We start from the raw sequence: 21,103 nt of genomic DNA, 5'->3' as shown, positions 1-21,103 counted from the left end.
AGGAATTTTTGTTAAAAATATAAATAAATCTAAACAAAAATTAAGCAAAGTAATTAAAAACCATAAAAATAAACTATATTAAAAACACTATAAAAGTAAGACCTATCATGAACTTTCCTGAGGTAACGTTGTTGTTAGAGTCCCATTCCAAAAAAGGTCCAATCTTCCTACTAAGTATGTTTTCCATTCCCTTGTTCATGCAATTAACTGGTAGTTCGCAGGCTCTACACCGTATTGGGGTAGAAGTAAAGGCTATATCTGTCAGTTGTTCCTCACCCTGAATTTCTTTTAGAACCATAACATGCTTATTAAAGTGCCATGGTTCTTTAGACAATACCTCTTGCTTATCTCTCAACTGCTTAAACTGGAACAAAAATATGTCCTTGCTCCACTTTCGGGCCTTAACACCATGTTTAGTTCTCAAAACTCGCACTATAGTTTCTATCAGTGCAAATTTATTAAAATTTATGTCTATCCATAACTTCCCAGCCAAGCGCAGAGAAGCTAACACAGAGTGTGGGGTATATTAGCTTCCAAAGCTTTCGCCTCCTACTTTGTGAACATATTTTTCTCCTTTCGATTAGTTAATAAGTCAATATTTTGTTCATCCATCTCAAACAACAACACTGCAGATCACGGATAATGGAAAAAGTATAATAGATTAGCGATGATAGAAATAAACAATAAGAAAAAGTAAGAAAAGTGGAGTATCAACCTTAAAATAAACCCTAGAGACTAACAAAGAAACACACCAACAAAGGGGAAAATGAAAAATCAAAATCTAGGAAAGGAAACGAGGACCAACTATAATCAAAACAACAAAAATGAAACCTAAGAACAAAAGGAAACTAACTCTCTTATGGAGAAGAGAATGTCATCGTTGCATGAAACAAAACTCTAGCCGCCTTAACGGAGCAACCCTAACTCTCAAGGAAGAGAGAACCCATTTGTATGTCCTGCTATTTATTTATGAGCCTTTTTTAGCATTGGATAGAAGAAATTTATGCTCCCTTCGTCCCATGATTCTTATCCTACTTTGCTTTTTATCCATTTCAAATTATTGTCCTTTTTCCTTTTTTACGAGTGGATAACATTTAAAGTTCATTATTTTACTCTTATTTAATATTCTTCTTTGTCAACAAATGTAATAGTCAAACTATTATATTATCATTAATTAAATCTTGATAAAAACGAAATTAATTTACTAACCTTTAATTTCAATATTTAATTATAATTTGATTAATTTCAAGAACAATTTAATATGATGCATTTAATTTTAATGGATATTTACATAAGGGTATATTAGGAAAAAAAGTGAAAAGTATAGTTTAACTACATTAACTAATTTTTCTTAATCCGTATGCAAGTTAAACTAAGATAAAAATTATGGGATGGTGGAGTATGAATAACACATAACTACAACCAACTTTCAATGGCTTAATTTCACCCAAGGCTCCTCAATTGTTGGCACTATTACAGTTTCGTCCCTAAAATGTGATTTTTAATAGTAAAATTCTTAAATTACGAATTGAGTTATGAGAAAGTCAATTTTACTTAATTCCGGTAAGGAGGTGCCAAAAAACTGATGTGGAGTACTAGTTCAGCTATTTTTTGTATTTTTAAATCCATAAAGCCTCGAAAAACGTGAAACTTCTCTTATCTAACTTTTCTCTATCATGTCCAGTCTTTTCTTCTTTTCCTCTCTTCCTAAATTTCTCTCTCCTTTAACCTTTTCTCAGTTGATTTCAATGCTAAACTTCAATAGTCTACCGACAAAAGCATCTACGTAAAAAAGATGAAGATTGTATGGATTTAGACTGCAGTGAAATTGATTGTCGCATCTCCAAGTTATCGATGTCACCTTCTTCTTCATCTCCTTCAACCCTGGTACAACCTTTGCAACTTTAATAGTACAAATTTCAATTCATGTAGTAGTGTTGTTGAAATTGAAACATGTATAAACAAAAGTGTGATAAAAAATAAAAAAAGTAAAAGATTACTACTACTCTATTTGAGCGAAAAAAAAAATTCTAATTGTCACTATTATATATATTATCATCATCACCAATAAACGATCTCACAAGTGGCTATCTTTCCACGCCAGCTGTCACCCATTTGAGCTTGTTGCATTTTAGGTTTGGACACTCTCAAACTCCAAGTATTGACAAGGAATCGTAATCCCACCTTGTTGATTGAACCTGTGCTCCTATTCTGCTTCTCTTAATAGCTCGCTAAATAGAGGATTGTTAATGTAGATCACAAGAACCAAAACTTTGCAAAAATCTCACTCCTTTTGACCTAAGTATATTGCCAAGTATCCGTTTGACTCTGGTTATCAAGCAACATCCCAAGTCAATAAGATTTGTGAGAGGACTTAACCTTTGTGCCCGGCTTTAGTAAGTAAGCCATTAATCTTAATCGATTGTAGCTAGATGGGCACATGCCGAAGTTTCTAAGTGTCCATGGCATTTAGCCACATGCTAAAGCTTCAAAGATCAAACTTTCTATCTGGTAGCTCTAGTAAGTAAGCCATCAATCTCAGACAATATTTTGGTGTTCTTTGCCATAGAGAAAAGAGAAACCAATGGTTATAAGAAAGAGAAATTAAGGAAGAGAGTGAATAGGGCAACAATATGTTTCTTAAGAAAGAATGAGCAAGGGAGAGAAAAATTATAAGAGAAGTTTCACACTTTTTGAGGCTTACGTAGGATTAGAACACAAAAAATAGCTAAGCTGAAAGCGACATTAGCTTTCTAGCATCTCCTCCTAAAAAATAGGTAAAAAGGACTCTCATTACACAAATAGGAATTAAGCAATTTTACTGTTACAAATTGAATTCGAGGACAACAATATGAAAGTGCTTACAGTTGAGAGACATCAAGTGAAATTAGGCCAACTTTTAATTAGTGGTCTCACTTTAATGTAATGTTAAGACATTAATTAGCTAAATTTTATTTCTTGATTATAACAATTGTTAAAAATCCCACATTGACTACATACCAAATCTACAAAAGGCATATATGGGTGGCAAGTTAGCTAGTTAATTGGTTAGAACATACCTTTTAGCATTGGTTGGCCCGAATAAGCCTACATCATAAATTTTCATCTCATAGTTTCTAACTTTTTACATACCAAATCCAGCCCGATTCAATTATTCCTCAGTTCACCGGTGTTACAGCTGCATTTCAATTATTTCAATTCAGGCTATCATTTAGATGTCCAGTCCCAACCAGAAGTCTAGTCCCGTTGCACTTGAAGGGGAGTGTTAAGAATCCCACAGTGACTATATACCAAATCCACAAAGGGCGTATAAGGATAACAAGTTAGCTAACTTATTGATTAGTATTAGCCTTTTAGCATTTGTTGGCTTAAATTCAAGTAAGCCCACATCACATATTTTCATCTCATGGATTCTAATCTTTTACACAATTCACCTTTACCCTTCCATTGTAATAACAATCTTTTTATTTTTAACCATATAATTAATAGGCTAAAACAGTGTAAAATAAAATAGAACATGATCACAATTATTTACAGAATATATATTGTGTAGTTTTTACTTACACAATTTTAAATGGAGTAAGAATAAAATTTTTGATATTTCCAAAAAAAAAAAAAGGATTCTCATGTCATTTTACTGGCCAACTAATAAAATTTAACTAGATTTCATTCAATAATTTACCTAAAATGACACAGATATTGAATTATTGAGAACTAGAAAAATCCAACATGAGTAACGCCAAGTTACTGGTTGGCTTTTTGTAGCTTGCCAACTGATATATAGACAGCTCAGGTACTTACTGGACAAATTATGTCAAATATTACTGTTTCTATATGGCCCATTATTTGAACCAGACAGTTGAAGAGGAGATGTAAAAAGAAAAGTGTACATGCAGTTTTGAAATGCAACCACGCATTCAGAGTTTTAGACTGTACACCATTCCAAGCTAAAAGTAGAGACAAGACCATCTCTTTTATTTCTATATAAACCAAAGCTTGCTGCTCTGGAGCCTGTTATAACTTAGATTGTATATATATTTGCTGGAACTAAACTCCAATCCTGCATTGGAAAAAATAAAGATTTGTGTTCTTTTATATGATTTAAAATGTGGGGTAGGTCTTTGAATTTGAAATTGGAGTTGGAGGGAATGCATTGGATGACTGAAATGTATACAATGGGTAGGTCTTAATTAAGGGTGTCTTCTGTATTAGAGTTCATGGGCTTGTATACAAAGATTGTTATATAAAATTGATTGATTTATGAAACTCATGAATTATATTTTTTTTTTTTATACGTGAAAAGTCCAATAGACTGGAATAATCTTATGGGCTACATGGTAGAGGATAACCCTCCTCTTTAAATAACATTCATCAAATTGGTAATAATCTCTTCTACATCTTCTACAAAAGGTAGGAAGATCAAACAAACCACACCTGATTAACATTTATAATTTTCTTAACTTTTACCAACTTATATTAATTTCAGCTCATAGTTAATTTTTGAAACAAAGGCTCATAATTTATATAAATAAGTTCATAGTTATTGAACAAAGATCCCTTTTTATATATTTGAATCTCTTTAAATAACATTCATCAAATTGGTAATAATCTCTTCTACATCTTCTACAAAAGGTAGGAAGATCAAACAAACCACACCTGATTAACATTTATAATTTTCTTAACTTTTACCAACTTATATTAATTTCAGCTCATAGTTAATTTTTGAAACAAAGGCTCATAATTTATATAAATAAGTTCATAGTTATTGAACAAAGATCCCTTTTTATATATTTGAATATAGTTTGAGAATCAATTTTTAATTTTTTTTAATGAAATTAATTGATTTATCGTTTGTCAATCGATACTCGCTTATCAGACCTTCAGATTTTTTATTATTATTATTATTATTATTATTTCTTGTCGTATGATGACGCAATGCTCGCGTTATGGGGACGATAGCCTCCCTTAGGGCGTGACTACTCGTTTGCCTCGTGACTCATTGCAGTTGCGCACGAGGAATTTGCAAAGCTTGCGAGAGCCCAGGCTAACTTGTGACTACCAGCGTGTCTTTTAGTTGGAGCCAGTCGCTCTGCAAAACAGCCAGCTGCACCCAGCTGCCTCTGTGCATCCCTAAGTTTGCTTGCTGAAAAGTAAGATAAAATAACTTAAATCAGATTGGAGTTTAGTCTTGAACTTGATCATACCATTTTCTTGTTGAAATTGATTATAAATATAATCAAAAATGCATGTGAAATTAGGGCCAGAAGTGCAACTCTCGGTTTTTAATCGAGAATCGAATTAAACTAACTCATTTCGGTTGGATTTGGATAATTACTTTAGAAATTTGATTATGATCAGCTTGAATATATAAAATTGTTTGGTTTTTGATTTTTAGTTCAGTTATTATATAGCTAATTTGGATTGAAATAGCATAATCCAAATCGATTTAATTCAGTTTCAAATTTAGATACTGTAAAAATAAATTCAGATAGATGGAAACTGAACGCTCACCTCTAAGTACAACAGAGCAGAATTTGGTAAAATTGATCAAATTTATTAGTTTAGTATGACTTTTACTAAATAAAATCACAAAGTTAAAAAGTTTTAAAAATCAAACTGATTTAACTCAAAAATTAAGTTAAAAACCGAAAAACCAAAAAATCACATCAAATCGAATTGATTCAATTCAGTTTGATTTGACAAACAATTTGGTTTGATTTTTCTTTTATGAAAATTCCATCTATTAAGTTTGTTTCGGTTTAGTATTAGTAGACTGAGGGTAATTTTAAAAATAACAATTGTTATAAGAAAACAAAAAAGGTCCGTAAGTAATATATTCAAAAGAAAATAATTTCATTAATTAACTAAATGAATATGAAAAAATAATACATATTATGTGTTTGATTCGGTTCAATTTGAACTCTTTTAACTTTAAAATGATAAATCAGATTAATCCTTTGATTTGTTATATTGTTCAAACCGAATCAGGCCACTATCTTTTTAAAACTGTATATTTTCGGATTGGTGGAGCGATCTGGCTCCATAACAAATATCCATATGCTCTTTCTTGGGGCCTATTAATTTTGGGGTGAATAGATGATTTTCCCCTCGAGTGACAGAAGACCGAATCGCTTATAGGGTGCAAAATGACCATTTTGCTCGTTCATTTTCAATGGTATTTTGCACAAAGGTCCATAAGTTTCGGGGCAGACCACACGATCAGAAGTTTAGACAGCATCAGAATTAAAAAAATGAAGTTTCTAACTTGCAAAATGACCATTTTACCTTTGAATGACAAATGGTCCCTGACTTCCTTAAGTTGCAAGGATTTGCTAAGTCATAACTAGAAAAAGGAGTGAGGTAAGCACAAGCAAAATTTGCACTGCTCACACTAATTCCACTTAAAAGTTTCATTGCTCATATCCATTTTAAATTTGTTTAAAATTTTAATTCAGGTCGGGCATATGGAAAACATTTTTGGGTTCGATCCGCATTAAATGCATTTACAGAGAGAGGGTAAAACGTCTTAACTGTAACTAAGTCTCGAACCGAATTAAGCAGTTCTTAGTAATAAAATCCGAATATCAGTGGTCTATACAAAAAAAAATTTTATTGGAAATACCTATACTCTCCAAACCGAATTAGGCAGTTCCTAATAATAAAATCTGAATATCGGTAGTCTAAACAAAAAAAATTTTATTGGAAATACTTATACTCTCCGAACCGAATTAGACAGTTCCTAATAATAAAATCCAAATATCGGTGGTCTATACAAAAAAAATTTTATTGGAAATACCTATACTCACATCAGTTTAAAATTTTAACTTCTACATTCATTTCACACCAAGTTCTTGTAGTTGATGTTCAACAGAGTCTTGGAAGACGAAGATAAAAATAAACAATACCATTGGAAAAGAAAAAACATATATAAATAAAGAACAATTTTAAAATTATAGTCTTTTAATATTTTTTTTAAATAATTAATTCTTTGAGTATTTGATATTAAGGTTTGGAGTTTTGAATTTAACTTTAATGTATTTTAGTTTTAGTAAAATATTGAACTCAATATGCATTTAAATTTTCACTTGACTTTTATTATATTAAATATTTTTAGATTATATAATGAGTTTTGGTGGATAAACGTTACTTACAGTTTTAAATCCATACCAATCGAAACCAAGGATGGATAATTAATTTGATACTCACCCGGTTTTAAACTCATTTAATCAATACCCAAATTTGTTTTAAATGGATTCTTTTACTGATTCTAATGCCAGGAAATTCTCCCTGCTTGCATTCCAATCATAACGGTAAGTTTTGAAGCACAATGGATACACCATTGTCCAATCGGAGCACAAATTTTATTGAGTTCAAAATTACCATTTTGCCACTAAGAATTTAAATTAATACCAACTCCATATAAGAGTTCTCCCAGGTTCCAAAGGACTTCTAACCCTCAAATCATTGGAAAACGACAAAGTTATATGCCTAGTCAGGTAATGTGATAAAACGGTTCACTTGTTCTATATCACAAGCGTGGAAAAAGATTTAGACTTTAATCACTCAACTTATTCTTAGTCTAGTCAGGTAATGTGATAAAACGGTGTTACTAAAGAGATTGAAAAACCTACTAGTCGTGACTGAGTTGGCAATGCAAGTAAAATATATAGAAAAAATTATTGGATTCGATCTCCCTACTAAACACATTTGCAAAGAGGGACGAAGAGTCTTAACTGTGATTAACTCCCAAGCTGAATTAGGCAATCCTTGATAATACGGTCCAGATGCAGGTGTGTTGTGCAAAAAATAATTCTCATAATTTTCTTTTATTATAAACATATAATTTAGGAAATTATCCAATAGACTCTTAATAACATATGCAAGATAGAAGTATATACCTAATGTTTTTCATACTAAAAAAAATTCTCAAAGGCATGGTAAATCTGAACATAAAAACTTCAAACGCACAATTGTAACACAAAGGACATCATATCTCAAAAACTTTTTCAATATATAACTTTTTTTGCTTGAAAACTTTGTTAGATACATTGGGATAACAAACAATTACCATTTATATATTCTCTAGAATTGATGGACTGTGAAATAAAATTTGTACGATAAGATATTTAACATTTCACCTTTTGACTGGAAAACAAAATCATTGGATTTGAATAGTATTTTTAAATAAAATTAATACATTTCGCTAACTGGCACTTTTTGGCTTTTTCTTATTCTATTTACACGACAGTTATGGAAAATTAAAGTAGTATTAATATTAGGAATAAAGACTAATTTGATCCCGGAACTCATTTAAAAGAATTAGATTTAATATTTTGAACTAATTTAATCTCTGAACTTATTTAAAATAACATTTTGAGTCAATTTAACATTTATTCTTCCTCGCTTACAATGTGAAAATCATTATATAGAGATTTATTAAAACTGTAATTAGGATCAAACTGACTAATTTATTAAAAAATAAATTAATTATAAAATATAGAAAAATTATATATGAAGTATATCGTATCTCTTTTTATCTTGATCGATGGTTTTGAGTTTATTAATATATATTAATTTGAATATTTTAAAATTAATATTTATTACTGGGTTATCGTTTATGAAATCTATACAATTTTCATATTGAATAAATTAAAGTTATAATGTATGTTTATAAATTTATTATTACAAGAAATCATGTTTTAATGGATTTTAAATTTATATTCAAAAGTGTTGAAAAAGTTGGATATGGATATTTTTAGTATAGCACAAAAATAGATAAAAATCAATCATGTTAAATTAAATCAATTATTAATTTGTAAAAATCAAAATAAATTCAAGAGTTAAATCGATCTAAAAAGTGAAATTCGATCTTTTTAATCGTTGTATACAAGTTCAAGGGCTAAATTTACCCAAAATGTTGAATCTGACCTTTTTTATCTTACTAATTAAATTTGAAGACCAAACTGGCCTTTATTCCTTAATTTTATTCTAAATTTACCTTTGTCCATTATCTCCAACAAACTTTATTTCTCTTAATTATACAAAAATTAATTAAAAGTTATTTAATTAATCATGCTTATTTATTTTAGAATTGAGATATCATCAATAAAATAGTTAATTGCTTCCACTAAACAAAGCCTGCATTTATTAAAGATACAAAAGTTCTAAAAAAGAAAAAGAAAAAAAAAACATCCCTACACAGTAATTACATAAAATATAATTCAAATTGTACAAATATCTATTGCAAATCAAAACCCAACACGCACGAATAATAACATATATACTTAGATATACCTTTGATATATAATCATTTAGTAGCTAGAGGGAACCAACGTTGATGAAAAGAAGATTGAAAAGAGATCATATACAAAAGAAAAACAAGCAAAAGAGCAACTCCCCACGGCGAACCACCGGCTCTATGAAGCGAATCCCTCTCCGGCCACGGTATAATAAGGACCCCACTTGATAAGCAGTGAACGATAAGTAGTAACAGAAGTGGAGAAAGCATTAGAAACAACTTCACTTGGTTGGCTATGTCCTCAAACTTAGACTCATAGTTTATGTACCATGAAAGACCAAATGTGAAACTTACTATCAGTATAAAAAGGAACAAGTGGAGAGGCATAGAGAAGTAGGAGATGTAATCTAGGTAAGAGTGATTGTAGTATCTAGCCATGGTGATCAGGGTAGAACTTTTCTGATAGAAGCTAGAGTTTAATTAGGTTATGGAGTTCTGTTATTTGTAGAGAGATGAAAGAAAGAGCTAGAAACTTTTGTGGAAATGGTTTCTGGAATCAACTGATTTGATTTGAAGAGGAAAGTGATGGAGTATTCTGTAGACATGCCTTTTTTTATAGGGAGTTAGAGAGAGAAAAGTTTTGTATTATTCTATCTAGTATGTTTGTCTATTTACAAATGGAATTATAACATGCTAAGCAAAAATCCTAATAAAACTGTCAATCAGGATGAGACAGTTTTTATTTATTTATTTATTAAATGTCAAATGGCTCCAAAAATAAAAAATAATATGATACAAGTGTGGTCTAATTGATCTTTTTTATAAATGTGAGTAGTGGGAATTTCGAGTTCGAATCTTCTCAAGCAAAAATTTTTTATCAATTTTAGTAGATCACGAGGAGAGTATATGCCATGTGACTCACCGTAGTGGTGAACGGGATATCCCATTTCCTATCTTTTTATCTTTGTAAAAGTAAAAAGAAAAAACCAATCAAAATTAGCTTAATTGAATAAAGAAAATTCTTTTTCTTTACTTTATTTTTTTGTACAAAAATTACTTATAAGGTAATCCACAATAGAATTATATATAAAAGCAACTCATCCTGTTCAATAATTTCACAAACGCATAATCCTACTTGATTTCAAATAAATTTATTTCAAAGAGTAACAATTTTAGATTTTAAACTTCTAACTTTATAAATAAAATTTGACTGACATTAAAATTTAATTACTTCTATTGTCAAATTAAGCACCTGTTGGTTATTTTATATAAAACTTTTATATTTAATAGATTAAAATTAAAAATTAGTATTACTACTCATTTATGAAGATATTAATTAATTTCTCTCATTTGCTAAAACTTATTTTTTAGCATTAAAATACAAAATTTTGTATAAGTGAAATTCAAATATTTATACTGACTAGCTTATCATTATTACTAGGGAAGTCACTACTCACTAATTTGTTTTAGGACATTATGTTGGATTATTGGTCTCCTTCTATTACAACAATAACGTACAAGTATAAAGAAGAGAGCGATCACTCCTACCATTTTATGAGATTGCAGTCCACTGGTACAAAAGGCCAACACTCACTCTGAATAATTGCTCATATATACATATAATGAGTGGAAATATATACACTATTCTCAATAAATTAGTTGACAAGTTGAGTAACTATAAGCAGGGGTGTATAAAACTACCGAAACAAATCAACCTATTTCGATTCAATTTGGTTAGATATTTAAGGGAGGTTCAGTTTATTGAGTTAGTCGATTTGAACTGAATTTATTATTTTATTCGGATCGATTTCATAGAAAATTATTAATGTTAGATTTGAAATTAAACAGACATGGTAAACACCGATCAAAATTGACCGAACCAATTAATTGAGTTCGAGTCGATTTGTCATTCAAAAACTTCAGTCTGCATTCTCGGTGCAGTGAATGTTTACTCATCCCTAACCATTAAGCATAATTCACTTTATTATTAGGTTAAATCAGTTTCATAACCATTAGCCAATTGTTACAGAAAGATCAAATAGCATAGTAGGGATAAAATTAAGAAATTAACTATTAATTATGGAGATAAAACCAAAATATTAATTAATTAAATTTGATATAACTAAGTTTTAAAAAATAAATAATGTACTTAAATAAACATCATGGGTATGTGGATATTACTTAAATCATAGGGAGTCCAACCTTTTCGCCAATTTTAAGGATAAGAGGACTTTGAGGAGGACGGTGGGAATATTTCAAGAATTGAAGGTATGAGAATCGTAATAGTCATAAAGCATGCACCAATCAAAGACTGCCACATGCAACCGACCATTTGCCATATCACATGCAAAGCTGAGAAAAATTATTGACATCAAAAGCTAGAGATTTTTGAACCAAAAGAGAATAATATTGTTGGAAAAAAAAAAAAAGTTTTGCTTAGAGATGGTGGTCCACGTCAGCTTTATTTACAATTTTTTTCTTTTTCATCTTTTGATAAATTTTGAATTAACAAGATCCTTCGGGTGAAAGGTACCGGAAGGGATGTGAATGTTATACCTTTCATACCAGCAAATTTCAATTCCTCCCAATCCACAAAGATTTTAGTTCAGTGACTATTAAATAAGTGTTCAGCCATTTATGCTTAAGTCAATGTTTAATGCCTAGCTTAGGGAAAAAAAAATTGTATAATAATATTGTTTGCTCAAAATTGGTTGAACTTGAACCAGGCTCTTACGTTTCACTTCTATAAAATGTGATTTTAATAAAACCATGTCTGGACCTTTGGGTTAAAAACTAGGGTTAGTGTATGGTTCCTAAAAAACCAAATTGAATTGGGAATCGTACTAAACCGAATCGAAACAATAAAAGAATCGAGATAATAGGAGTTGAACCATACTACATTGAATGCAATTTATTATTTTGGTTCTAGTCATGGTTCTTATAAAGAACCGTATTAGAACTACTAAAACCGAATCGAATCAAAATCGATTTATATATATATTCTTTAATCTTTTAATAGATTATGTAATTCTAGTCGACATCATATTTTATTATTTGAAGATGAAACTTTATTAGTTGATACTATTTAATTGCTAATAAAAATTATTAGAATTTGAAAGGGTAAAGGTGAACTGGATGAGATGTTAGAACACATGAGGTGAAAATATATTATATAGGCTTACTTGGGCTAGGGCCAATCAATGCTAAAAGATTAGTACTAATTGATTAGCTAGCTAGCTAGCTTGCCAACCTTATATGCCCTCTATAAATTTGGTATTTAGTTGATATGGAATTCTTAACACTCCCCCTCAAGTGCAATTGAGATTGAACTTTCGGTTGACATTTGAAACTTGAAATCCTCCCCCTGAAATTGAATTGGGCTTTTTGCCGTTGAAATTGGATGGGCCTCTTTGGGGATTAGACATCCAAGTGAGAGCCTGTTTTGAAATGCAGCGGTGTTGACTAGACATCCAGACGAGAGCCGAGCAACACTAGTGAACTGAGGAATAACTGTACTAGGCCAAACCTACTCTGATGCCATATTGAATGAGGACGGGTAAAAGTGAATTAGGTAAGAGGTTAGAACCCAATAGGATTAACTTTTCTCCTATTTCTCCTAAGTGAATAATTAAGGCTAACATCAGGCCAAATGATCATTAGAGATGTCTCCATAACACTTGAATGATTGTCCATTTTAGTATTTGTTAGTCCAAAACAGTCGCTTCCTTATGTTAGGGGAAAGTTAACAACAAGGTTGACTGTCTAAGGTTAGTTGGTCTCTTCTAAGTCGAAGTTCACATGAGTTAAATGTTCCGATCGTTGTTCTATCATGTAATTAGTTTTTAACCTAGTTATTTATTTCATGGTCGCAAAATTAACATTGCCCTCAAGGATTGATCGAATACTTCTATCATTCGTTTGCAAAATGAATAGCATTAGTGATTTTCATGTCAAATATGACTAAATTATTGCAGCTTGTCCATTTTGCCATTGCAATCCTAAATGGGGCAACACTATCATGTAAGCCCATAGTAACATCTTGCATGTTGTCTAGGCTGACGATGCTTCAGTCACCGGCTAATGACTCAAACATTTTAGCACAAATCGTCTAATAGTTCAGTTTGTTTATTAAAGGTTGAGCCTCTAGTCGAGTTTGGCAAAAAAAGTTGGTTGGTTAGGGTTCATTGGGTTGCGTCTATCAAGATTGCCTAAGTGTAGGTCGGATTAACAGGTAATGGACCTATTAGTCTGAATAGAGGAGGGTGAGAATAAAACAGAGATAGAAGGGAAAACAAAATTAGGTGAGAGGAACAGGAAAGAAGTTGAAGAACTTGGGAGTTGGAAAAAGAAAAGGGGATATAGAAGAGAGAGAAAATGAGATGAGAAACATAATAGATGTATTTATAGGAGATCTAGGAGTGCTCTCCAAGAAAAGTGAATATCCTAAGATATTATAGTCCTATGTCACCTATACAATATATATAATATCCTAAGTATGTATGGTATTTAAAAGCTTGGGCTTTGAGGGCCAAGTAGCTTTCTTGGCATGTCTTTCAGTTATTACTCTTGAGTCCCGCCTTTTTGGACCTCTTACTTGGGCTTAGTTTTTTGGGCTGGAATCAACAATGCAGTAACAAAGCAAGTCGAGTAATAAACGAGCTTTCACCTAGTTATTAATAGAAACTATTTCATTGCTTCTGAATTTTTCTAAGCATTTTTCTCTCATTCTATTGGTAAAAAAAAAAAAAAAAAATTGATAATTATTATAAATGTTATATTATTACACAATAATTTTTCTATGTGACTTTCCTATTTCTACTAGTAAAGTAATTTAAATTCATATAAGAACCTATATTATGTAGATAATTTCTTTATTAGAGTATGAAAAAATAGTGTTCATCAGACTCCAAAACAACACCTTCTCGCCTCCACTTTTATTGCCATGAATAAACCTTTCGAAATCTTGCATTTTCAAAATCTCTTCATCTTCTCATCTCTCTTTTGCTTTCTCTTTTAGGTATTAACAACATCATCTCTTATACCACTGATTAGGGAATAAGGCTTAATTTGCTACCTAGTCTAAGGTGGAGTAATGTACAATTTATCTAGAATTAACTTCGTACCAAATGAATAAAAAGCCCAATATTTTTAGAAAAAAAAAGTGAAATTTTTTTTACCGACAAACTATTACTGTTACTAAAAATAAAAATTATTATTTTATTAGAAATAATAATTGTGGAAATATCAAAATTATAATTTTATTCTTTTTTGGCTACAAATGGAGTCTTTTTAGTCATTTAGTGTAAAGTTAGGGTGATAATTACAAAAAAAATTGAGTTCTGGGCAAAGTATATATCGTTCTCAAATTCAGAGGCAATTTAAGCATTCTCCCAATTAACTTTGTAAACCATCGGTATCAAAAGGTTGGTGCTTTTCTGGCCCAATGAAAAGCTCCATGGACAAGGAGATAAGGCTTCCAGCCATAATAAAGAAAAGTTCCAGGTACCTTATTTTTGAGAATGGGAACCATAGAGAAGTATGTAGGAGTTTGGTTACAGAGAGAAGAGTTTTATATGATTAAAAAGATGCCATAAACCTAGTGCAAGAAATGCTATGCCTGGTAATACATGCCCAATTAAACTCCCCATCTATGTGTGTAAGAAAGAGAGGGAGAGAAAGATGAAGGATTGAAATTCTCAAGGATGATAAAGAGAGAGAACACTGTTTTTTTCTAATAACAATCACAAGTGAGTTTCCTTTGGAACTCCTATGGGGAATTTACAGAGGATGTAATTTTAAAATCAAAATAGAAAAGTTGAATTCTTAAAGAAATATACCCACTGGTAATACTTGTTAACACCTTATGTACGATCCACCCATATATCAAGTAGATAGATGAATACCATTTGAAAAATTACCAGTTATTACTTTTTGTTCGTCTTTTTCTATTGAAAGCATTGATATTATTATTTATCTCATGCCTTTTTTATTAGATGATCAACTAGACATAAATAGTTCCATAAATCATGTGTAGGCACGGACGAAGCTAGAAATTTAAATTAAGGGTACAAAGAAAATAGACATAGACAAGTATATTGATTCTAATTATATAAATTAATTTTTTTTATATACATCTAAAGTCATTTAAAACTAATGAGTCTTTAAGACCACCCATAAAGAGGATTTAATATTGATAAACATAAAATAAAGAAGTGTTTCTCTCAAAAAAAAGAAACAAATGTTCACGTTTTTTAAAGTGTTTCCAGTTAATTTAAATGATAAATAATTATTTAACTCCTCAAATTTAGTTATAATCACAAATTTGTTCCTCTCATTTAATAAATACATTGGTTAATTTCCGAGGTTTAATTTTGTGAAACTATTTAGTCTTCTTAAACTATTAACTGGATCCCAAACTGAACGGGTTTTACTTTGAATTATTTCAAAAGAGAATCAAAATGAACCAACTAAACTATATATATTAATATTAGTTAGTCCAAACAACTCGTTTCCTTAATAATTTTATTGTTTATAATTATTTTATTAGCATATATTATTGTATTTTTATGATCCGTTAATTGAATTGTTGATCTATTACTGTAATTATCAAATATTTTTAAATATTATTTTCATATTTAATAATAAAAACTTAGCTACAAAATAAAAATAATTTTTTTATTATCTATCTTATAGGTAGCAGATAATCTAGTGAACTTTAGATCTAATGGTTCATATTTAAATATTTTAAATCGACGGTGAACAAAAATTTTGCTTCAATACAGAAAGTTTAACTTGTGTACTGTAGTCTTATCCTTTTGTTTAAACAAATTTTTCCACTTTTTTTTTAAAATTGATTCGAGATTTATTGAGCAGAACACTTAACTCAGAATTCATTTAAATAGCTAGTTATAGGAAATGAATATAGATTTAAATTAGAAATATAAGTATAAATCATAAAAATTAACATAATGCGAGTTAACAACTGGATTCTCTCTACCTTGTTAGTTGCCCAGTGCAATGTGCCGAGTTTTATTTTAAAAATAGGTAATACAATAATAAAAGTGAAAAAAATTATATTTAATTATGCTATTTGAGTTGTAAGGTTTATGATAAAATCACTGTAATTGTATAAATAAGAACATATAGAAAATTATTGGGTATAAAGTTGTGCTTTAAACACTTTAATTAAATAAGAAAAATGGATGGTTGTTAAATATAATATGGTATTTAAAGATTATTGTGGGTCCCGTTTAAGAATGACACAACCCAAGAGGGGTGAATTGGAATTTTTAAAATTTTGACTTTCAAAATTCAAGATGAGAATTCTGTTACAGCGGAAATAGAAAGCATTTGTAAGAATAGAAAACATTTGTAAGAGTCAGTTATCAAATTTAGAACTTTCTCACAAAGCTGTTGCAAAATAAGAAAGACTCTGTGAAGAATAGTTATTACGTTTAGAACTACTCCACAAAGCTTATGCAAGATTAAAAAGACTCTATAAATAATAGTTATTACGTTTAGAACTAATCCATAAAACTTATGCAAAATTAGAAAACTGATTAAAACTCATATTGTGATTTCTACTAAATATAAAAGGACAGATTATAACTTGGTAAAATCACAATACAAAAATTCAGAGTTCTAATGATCCACAAAGATAAAGCTTATTCACATTTAGAAACAGAAATTCATTAACAATCTTGCATTTCTGAAAATATTAACATTGTGCAAACAATATATAATCAAGCAATACTTCATAATATAAAAGAAGATAAACGCAGAGATTTATAGTGGTTCGGCACTAACTCGCCTACATCAACTCCCTAAGACTCATCTTAAGATCCTCTACTATGTTATCTTTTTTCAAGGGTAAGAGACAAACCAACTTTACAAGGAAATAGATCAAAATCTAGATCTAACCTTTATCTCACTAGATTTCTGAAGGTTCTAGTCAACCTCTACTCTTTTTGTTTTGCAGAGAATAGGAAACTTATATCAAGATATTAGAATCTCACACAAGGAGAATGTTTTTTGATAACCTTTTTACACCATAGCTTTTTACCTATGCTATTACATAAATGTTTTTTGTTTAATCAACCTCTAGTCTACACTAGATTACAATAATCCATATAGACAAAGAGAAACGCAATTATAAGCACAGGAAGAACAGAAAATAGATTTTGAAAACAAAAAGAAGGTTCAAAACTGTTCAGAATCGAACCCATCATGGAATTTCGAATGCTTTGTAGGATTGATTGGTCCAAGTTGGCTCCATTTTGATGATCATTCATGGTGGCTAGTATGGCGCTTCGGCGAAGTTCCAATGGGTCTCCAGCGAGTCAGAGAAGTCAGTAACCTCCTTTTCTCGTTCTAAATGCTATGGCACCATTATATATATTTCTGCAGTTTTGGTATTTCAAAATACTAATAGTATTCCTGATTACATATTTCAATCTTAGAATTGCTTTTATGGGGTTGAATATACTGGGGGCCTCCAAACGCGTGATGATTTTTGCATTTTACAGCTTTTGTTTTGCATGTGAATCGAAGTTTTTACTTTCACTTTCTCTTTAGAAACTTGATGTGTAAAATAAAAGTAGGTGCAAACTATGGTTGCAATATACATCTTGATATTCAATTAAGATACCGTTTATTTATTTCTTTAATCATGTTGCCTTTTTTACGTATGGATTTTGGTTTGTGTTTGCTATTTTTATGAGTAGTTAGAAGGAAATAAAAGTGAATTGAAAGGAAATGTTAGTTAGAGGATTTAGAATAGTTTTGTATTTTTATGAAAAGGGAAAATTACTATTACGTCCCCTCTAGTCTGGTCTAATATAGTAGTCACTCCCTGCTTTTGTCAATATACATGATTACATCCCTAAGTTTTAATGTTGTGACATGATTTAGTCCTTCCGTTAGTTTTTCAAGTTTTTTCCGTCACTTGGTATGAAAATTACATAAATACCCTCTTATTTCTTCGTCTTCATCGCTTTCTGGTTCTTCTTATTCTTCTTTATTTTTACTTATTATTTATTATTTATTTTTATTCTTACAGATGTTGATTTGGCTTCTTTGAAACTGGTAAAATGATTGTTGATACACAATCTGGCCTGCTAACTTCCAGAGCCGTTACTTTCCATTCTTCTTGTTCTTCTATTTTTTTCCTATCTGTATTTGACAAAAGTACCAAAATAATCTATAAATAAAGCAGAGCACCAAAACCAAATCCAAATCCACTCTCTCTCCTCAATTATTTTCAATTTGCCAACTCCATTTTTCTTCTCTATTCTACAACCTCCTATAAAATCCCTGCAAAAGCGATGCGTTGCCAACATATATGATGCAATCGGCTAAACTTCCGACAGGGACCTGTGAAAGTAGAGAGAGACTTTTGAATCTTAATATAGAGAAACAAAATAAAGCAATCCTTATATAAATTTTGGGATTTTAAATTTCTGAAATTTTTTGACTGCAAAAGTGTAAAAGGAGGGAGAAGGTTAGTGAGGTTTTTACTCGTGGCTTGTTAGTGAGGAGAAGAAGAAATAATTCACTCAAGGGTATTTTAGCCATAAAGGATTCTCTCTCATTTGACTGTATTTTAGTTCATTGACTCACAGTTATACAACTAAAAAACTAACGAAAGGACTAAATCATGTAATAGAATTAAAATTTAGAGATGTAATTATGTATATTTAACAAAAGCAGGGTCTAACTAATGTATTTGACTATGATAAATGGACGTAATAGTAATTTTCATATTAAGTTATATGATAGAAGCAAAACTGAGTGACGTTATATTTTATATAAAAATTAGGGACTACTTAGATTTTTATGGTAAACTGTAAGGATGAAATAATTATTTTTCCTTTTACTTTTTATAATAAATCTCGTGTTATTTCAACTTTTACTTTAGCTTATTAAGCAAATTCAGCTTTATTTATTAAAATACTTTAATATGTAAAATTGGATTAAAAGTTGAAAATTTAACACTTGAACACATATTATATAGTTGAAGTTATTGTTTCAAAATTTGTATTGACCACATGAAATTAATATTTTGCATAAAAAAAAAAAAAAAGCCAAAAACACCATAAATTGTTGATATTAGTACGGAGAAGCATATTATGTAACAAACTCCTTGTTTATGGATGCGATGGACCCTCCATAAAGCTGAAGTGCCACTGAAAAGTAGATATGATATATACACACACACATGGCCCTTTTTACCTACAAACGCATTTGCTGTATGATGCGCAAGATGCACGTTGATTTCCCCAAAAACATATATTTTTGTATTACTTCAACCTTAGGCATGGCCGGTTCAGTGAACCATCGGTTCCGGTTCCGGTTCTGGTTCACTGAACTGTCGGTTCGAGATATTTAAAATTTTGAATCGGAACCGACTCTTAAACCTCCAGTTTCGGTCCGGTTCCGATTCCGGTACGATTCAGCACGGTTCAGGCGAGCCGACGTTTCAAATTACGGTTTCCATTCGGTTCCGACATTACGCAGATTTTTAAAAAATAATAAAATTTTGATTCCGAATTTATGAATAAATAATAATTTTAAAATGTTTAAATTTTATTAACTAAATAGATTATTATAAAATTTTAAAAGAAAAACTTCTATTAACTAACTTAGAACTATTATTACATTAAATTTATAAATTTTGCTAATTTACTGATATAAAAAACTATAAATGGAATATAAAATTAATGGAATGAGTTGAAAATTATTATTTTCAAATACTAAGAAAATTATTTAAAAAATCAAATGAAGTAAATTTATGAATGGAAAAAATTGAGATTAGAGAAACAATTTAGAATTGTATGTAAGAAAATAAAAATTAAACAATAGATAATTCCAATATTAAGAAAAATAAAGCAATAGAAAAAATAATGAACTATGGAAATTTGAGAGAATTTTGATTAAAAATAAAAGAAGAGTTATGATATAATTGATTGTGAAATAAAAAATCACCAACTCATCATATTTATACATGTTTCTCATTTATTAATTTTTCAAATTGTCCCTTATAACAGAAAAATAGCTATATTTTTGGATAATTTAGTAGATTACAGTAAATAAATAAATAAATAATTAAAAATGAATAAAATTTATTTACTAAAAAATAAATAAATAACACTATCATATCAAAAACTATCCATTACATTCTTTTTTTTGTACATTTGAAAGTTTTTTTTTTTTTATAAATCAACTATTCATGTACCATTTTTTATATAAATTAAGTCAAAAAATGTGTATTTTTTTCACCACTTTTTATAACTTATGTACCATTTTACTTCTCTTCACCATAAATCAAATCAACTACAATCAAATCAAGTGATATAAATTTTTTTATAAAAATTTTAAGCTACAATTTTTTTATGCATCCGATTCGAACCGGACCGAAACCGCCGGTTCTGGTTTATATTTTAACATTCACATAAACTTTAACTGGCCTTTGAACCACCGGTTCCGGTTCAAAATTATGAACTGTCCGTTTTAGTCCGATTTCGATTCATTTACAGTACAATTCGATTCTGATTTGATTCCGATTAGAACCGAACTAGTGGCCATTCCTATTTAACCTTGCGCAACTACCAGGAAATGTGAAACCATTGTGTCCCTTTTTTTTTTTTTACCTCCACAGCATCTTAGCTGGCTTATATTGAAAATTAAGCCCACCAATTCCAATGGGGTCGTTGGCTTGCTTTTTTTTATAGCTTTTAGGAAACATTCTTCATAATTGCTATTATGACTGACCCCGCTTTCTTCTAGAAGGTTTCTTGTTTTCCAATGCAAAAGGGTCTTAGTCTTCCCATAATAGCTATAATCAACTGTGACAATCTCCACTAAACT

General features: G+C 30.1%; 1 protein-coding gene across 1 annotated transcript; it reads right to left on the bottom strand.

Annotated features, from left to right (window-relative positions):
• Positions 1 to 9,097: 9,097 nt before the first annotated feature.
• LOC149494577 (uncharacterized) lies at positions 9,098 to 9,881 on the bottom strand. The gene has a single exon (XM_089723758.1). It carries the CDS (start codon positions 9,674 to 9,676, stop codon positions 9,308 to 9,310), a length of 369 nt encoding a protein of 122 aa, XP_089579884.1. The 5' UTR covers positions 9,677 to 9,881; the 3' UTR covers positions 9,098 to 9,307.
• Positions 9,882 to 21,103: the final 11,222 nt, after the last annotated feature.

The sequence above is a fragment of the Jatropha curcas genome, chromosome 7, assembly GCF_041381405.1.
Source record: "Jatropha curcas cultivar XTBG-Jc1 chromosome 7, XTBG_Jcur_1.0, whole genome shotgun sequence".
In the NCBI taxonomy this organism is placed as follows: domain Eukaryota; kingdom Viridiplantae; phylum Streptophyta; class Magnoliopsida; order Malpighiales; family Euphorbiaceae; genus Jatropha; species Jatropha curcas.
Note: the sequence above shows the minus strand (reverse complement) of the source record. Positions and strands in the feature narration are given on the sequence as shown.